Below are 5,783 nucleotides of genomic sequence, written 5' to 3'. Positions count from 1 at the left end.
TGATAGCTTGGATTATTTGAAGAGTTCACAGAACATGAGGGAAGGGCAGCGAAAGGAATGATGACAGACAAAGAAACACACACACACACACACACACACACACACACACACACTATGACAGAGTAACAAACACAATACAGGAAAGATAGGGATGGGTGGACAGTATCTATTTAGATTTCAAGAAAGCTTTTGACACAGTACCACACCAAAGACTTTTATGGAAGTTGTACCATCAAGGAGGAATTCGAGGCAAACTGTTTTGTCTGATGCAAGACTTTCTCATAAAAAGAGAAATGAGGACAGTACTAAGAGGAAACTACTCATCATGGAAAGAAGTGACTAGTGGAGTACCACAGGGTTCGGTGCTGGCACCAATCATGTTTCTAGTGTACATAAATGATATAAACAGTGTTACGTGGGTGGCAATGACACGGCACGGCTCACCCGACCACCTACAAGTGCCTGATCTTTACATGTAATGTCACCACCTTCACTAGCGATCTCGGAATGCTGTTGGGACAAAGACCGAACGACTGGACCATGCTGCAGCACACTTTCTATGTTGACAAGGGTTGTGGATCCAGGGCTTGAGGATTCGGACTCATTCGAATTCTAAACAGATTTGTAGTGGGAGCTGGTGAAGAGGGAATGAACAGAACTACCTTGGACTGTGAAGGGAGAGGGTGACGAGGGCTGGTCGGTGGTCGGCGGAGCCGGGTTGTGGTTTTACATCAATATGTATATTTATCTGTATTTGTGAGTGATATTATCTGCTGACCCATATAGCAGAATTTTGTATATTTCTATGTTATGTTTATTATTCGGTGTGTAATGTGATTCATGCTTTATTGTGGTAAATAGTGTTGGTGAAAGTAAATACAGGTTTTAGGGAATGAGGATTTTTAATGTAGCCTGAAGGAAAAGGAACACAAGGATTCCTAACCAATGATTTGATACTAGATTTGTTTTGTCGGTTCTGTTACGCACCTTGTTCGGGATCAGCCGGTGTCTGCTCAGAACTAAAGCTACGTGACAAAATTGGGGGCCTGACCGGGATCCTTTTGCTCCTTTTGCTACTTTATTGCACTGTTTTAATTGTGTTGATCTAATGTGTATTTAAATTTTAAAGAAGGTATTAGTAACTCTTCAAAATGACTTTTGATGCTGAGCAATTCCTTCAGTCACCTACAGTGGAGATTTTAATTGATTTGAAGAAGGCAGACTTACTTAAAATTGCTGAAAAGTTGGATTTTAGTGTAAGGAAAAGTTGGTATAAATTTCAAATTAGGAATGAATTGATAAAGTATATGGTGGATGAAGAATTGCTCCATAAGGGTGCACTCGATTATATAGAGCATGATGGTGATATGGTGAGGATAAAGGAACTAGAACTAGAGAATCGGTACCGTATGAGAGAACTAGAGGTTCAGAGAGAAATTAAATTAAAAGAGTTGGAGCTTAGAGCAACAGCACCATCCACGGTTCCTTTTAACATAGCTAGCAATGCGAAATTGGTTCCGCCATTTCAGGAAAATGCAGTGGATAATTATTTTAGATATTTTGAGAAAGTCGCAGTTAGTTCGGGTTGGCCGAAGGAACACTGGACAGTGCTACTCCAGTCTGTGTTAACTGGTAAAGCCCAAGAAATATACATGTCTATGTCTGTTGATGACTGCCGTGATTATGAGAAAGTGAAAAGTGCTGTGTTGAAAGGGTATGAATTGGTGCCTGAAGCTTACCGACTGAAATTTCGAAATCTGCTGAAAAGGGATGATCAGAGTTTCTTGGATTTTGCAAGAGAAAAAGAAAGTCTGTTTGGTCGATGGTGTGAGAGTGAAATTGTGGGTCGTGATTATGATAAGCTGTGCCAGATGTTACTCGTTGAGGAATTTAAGAGGTGCTTACCTGATCGAATTAAGGTATATTTAAATGAAAACCGGGTAAAGGTATTGAATGATGCTGCCAGAATGGCAGAGGATTATGCCCTGATCCATAAAATGCATAGTGTAGTAGGTACTGAAAACTTTGTAGAACCACAGCCTACTCCACTGACAGGTAAGAATGAGTTCACAAGTGACAAAAGAGAGACCGCCAGCCCTAGTCGTAACTCTACTAGTGATAAAAGGAAGCCAGTAAGATGTTTTAACTGTAAATTGATGGGTCATACTGTTAATAATTGCTGGTTCTTAAAAGATAAAAAGTCCAAGGATGTTCCAACAACTCTTGCCAGTATTAAAAGTATAAAGGATGTAAAAACTCCAGTAGATGTCAATATGCTTGTAGAAGATACATGTAAGATGGGTAATGTAAGAGACGAATTTAAGCCATTTTGTTCAGGAAGTGTGTCCCTGCGTGATGATGAAAATGGTAAAAAGCCTGTGGTTATATTGAGAGATACAGGGGCGGTGCAGTCACTGCTGCTGGAAGATGTGTTACCACTATCTAGGGAGACTTCTGATGCTAATGTTGTTTTAGCAGGCATTGAGTGTGGGCACATGACTGCTCCATTGTATAAAGTTCATCTCGAATGTAAATTCCTTGATGCAGATGTAACTGTAGCAGTGGTGCCTAAGTTGCCAGTGGAAGGTGTATCATTTATATTGGCAAATGACTTGGCAAGAGATATGGTATTTGTTAACTCCAAACTGAAGGTAGCTGTTCTAAGTACTCCAGACCTAAACAGCGGTGAGCCGGAGGAAGCAGACGCCACGGACGTGTTCCCCGCCTGTGCGGTCACGAGGGCCATGCAACGGGCCGTGCATGTCAGACCCGATCCACTGGACCACGAATCCCATCAGGCAGCCGATGTGAGTCAGTGTGCATCTTATCCATCCAAGGTATGTGGACTAGATGGAAATGTGGAGGGTGACGAGATAGCCTCATTATTCAATCACGAGACCGACAGTGATAACACCAAGCTAAGTAATTTTCTTGTTGAAAAAAGCAGGCTTATAGATCAGCAAAGATGTGATGCAGAACTGCGTAAGATTGCTGAACTAGCTATGTCAGAAGAGGAAGTGTCAGGTGTCCCTACGGGATACTATAAGAAGGGTGGCGTGCTAATGCGTAAGTGGAGGCCTCGTCACGTGGCTGCAGGAGATGAGTGGCATGTCATACACCAGGTTGTGGTCCCCGCACCGTACAGGTCCCAGGTTCTCGGCCTTGCACATGACTCACCGTTGTCAGGTCATATGGGAATTAACAAGACATGTAGGAAAATAATGAACCACTTTTATTGGCCGGGGTTACAGAAAGATGTTGCAAAATATTGTAAATCGTGTCACCAATGTCAGGTTGTGGGAAAACCCAATCAGAAAATACCTGTTGCACCTCTGTACCCAATTCCTGCTATTTCTGAACCTTTTAGCCATGTAATTGTAGACTGTGTTGGTCCACTTCCGAAAACTAAGTCTGGTAATAATTATCTCCTCACTATTATGTGTTCCTCCACCCGATACCCTGAGGCAATCCCCTTACGTAAGATCAGTGGCAACAAAATTGTCCAAGCACTAACCAAGTTCTTTTGCACGTTTGGACTGCCCAGAGTAATACAGACTGATCAAGGCAGTAACTTCCTCTCCCGAGTGTTCCAGTCAGCAATGCAACAGATGGGGATAGAACACCGTGTGTCAAGTGTGTATCACCCAGAGTCGCAGGGTGCGTTGGAAAGGTTCCACCAAACGCTAAAGAATATGGTGCGAATTTGTTGCCATGAGAAGGATGATCAGTGGGATGAAATGATTCCATTATTGTTGTTTGCAGTCAGGGAATCGGTGCAGGATACACTGGGGTTTAGCCCGTTTGAGCTGGTGTTTGGGCATGAAGTGAGAGGTCCACTTAAGATGTTAAAAGAGAAATGGTTAAGTGATGATTCTGAAACTAATGTGTTAAAACATGTAATGGACTTTCGCATGAAACTCAACAGGATGTGTGAGCTGGCAAGGCAAGGTATGTAACTAAGGTGGACCTGCTGAAGGGCTATTGGCAGATTCCCCCGACGGAAAGGGCAAGAGAAATATCTGCGTTTGTGACTCCAGATGGACTCTTTCAGTATTGTGTAATGCCTTTTGGTTTGAAAACCGCGCCTGCGACCTTCCAGCGTCTAATTAATGGTCTAACGTCGGGGTTAGATGGATGTAGAGCATATCTGGATGATATAATAATCTACAGCGAGACCTGGGATGATCACCTGGTGAGGCTGCAGGCGCTGTTTGAGAGGCTCAGGGAAGCAAACCTAACGGTAAACCTTGCAAAGAGTGACTTTGCCCATGCGCGGGTCACCTACCTGGGATATATAGTGGGTCAAGGTCAAGTAATTCCTCTAAATTGCAAGATTGATGCCATTGACAAGTTTCCAGTACCAAAGTCAAAGAGAGAGGTGATGAGGTTTCTTGGCATGGCTGGTTATTACAGAAGATTTGTTAAGAATTTTTCAGATGTAGTTGCTCCATTAACTGATTTATTAAGGAAAAATGTAAAGTTCATTTGGTCAGAATCTTGTGAAAATTCATTCAAGACAATCAAAGCTATGCTGGTATCCTCACCCATTCTTAGCTCTCCTGATTTTGATAAGGGATTTATACTTTATGTTGATGCCAGTGATGCTGGTGCAGGAGCAGTGTTATGTCAGACAGACAGCAGGGCTATTGATCACCCAGTGTGTTATTTCTCTAAGAAATTCAATAAGCACCAGAAAAATTATTCTACAATAGAGAAAGAGGCATTAGCTCTGATGCTAGCCCTGAGACACTTTGAAGTCTACTTATATCCTGCTCGAGAACCTGTGAAGATCTATACTGACCATAATCCTTTAACTTTCATAGCCAAGATGAGTGGGAAGAACCAAAGGATTTTAAGATGGAGTTTAGAAATGCAGAAGTACAATTTGGATATTAACCACATAAAAGGAAAAGAAAATATCCTTGCTGATGTTTTGTCCAGAGGATAGGTCAGATAATGATTGAAAACAGATTGTAAATAACTAAAATATATAGGTATCAATATTACTGTTATCTATGTAAAGATTTCCTCTTCAGTTGACCACCTAATGTTGCCCAGTATCTCTTCTAAGATAATGTATGTGCTTAGTTTCCTGGTGATGAAATATATAACAAGTATATAAGAATATGTGCCGTGAAATAATAGGATCTATGGGTTTTGGTTAAAAAAAAAAAAAAAAAAAAAAGTTAATACTTTTTTTTTCTTTTAAGGAGGGAGGTGTTACGTGGGTGGCAATGACACGGCACGGCTCACCCGACCACCTACAAGTGCCTGATCTTTACATGTAATGTCACCACCTTCACTAGCGATCTCGGAATGCTGTTGGGACAAAGACCGAACGACTGTACCATGCTGCAGCACACTTTCTATGTTGACAAGGGTTGTGGATCCAGGGCTTGAGGATTCGGACTCATTCGAATTCTAAACAGATTTGTAGTGGGAGCTGGTGAAGAGGGAATGAACAGAACTACCTTGGACTGTGAAGGGAGAGGGTGACGAGGGCTGGTCGGTGGTCGGCGGAGCCGGGTTGTGGTTTTACATCAATATGTATATTTATCTGTATTTGTGAGTGATATTATCTGCTGACCCATATAGCAGAATTTTGTATATTTCTATGTTATGTTTATTATTCGGTGTGTAATGTGATTCATGCTTTATTGTGGTAAATAGTGTTGGTGAAAGTAAATACAGGTTTTAGGGAATGAGGATTTTTACTGTAGCCTGAAGGAAAAGGAACACAAGGATTCCTAACCAATGATTTGATACTAGATTTGTTTTGTCGG

At 41.7% G+C, this 5,783-nt stretch overlaps 1 protein-coding gene across 1 annotated transcript; it reads left to right on the top strand.

The window, feature by feature from the left end:
- Window positions 1-1,307: 1,307 nt before the first annotated feature.
- LOC145407413 (uncharacterized) lies at window positions 1,308-3,956 on the top strand. The gene has a single exon (XM_080278342.1). The coding sequence runs from the start codon at window positions 1,308-1,310 to the stop codon at window positions 3,954-3,956; it is 2,649 nt and encodes an 882-aa protein (XP_080134468.1).
- The last annotated feature ends 1,827 nt before the right edge of the window (window positions 3,957-5,783 follow it).

The sequence above is a fragment of the Coenobita brevimanus genome, chromosome 73 (genome assembly GCF_032717465.1).
Source record: "Coenobita brevimanus isolate Jiangsu-jjx chromosome 73, ASM3271746v2, whole genome shotgun sequence".
NCBI lineage: Eukaryota > Metazoa > Arthropoda > Malacostraca > Decapoda > Coenobitidae > Coenobita > Coenobita brevimanus.
This window is presented reverse-complemented; position numbering and strand designations above follow the sequence as displayed.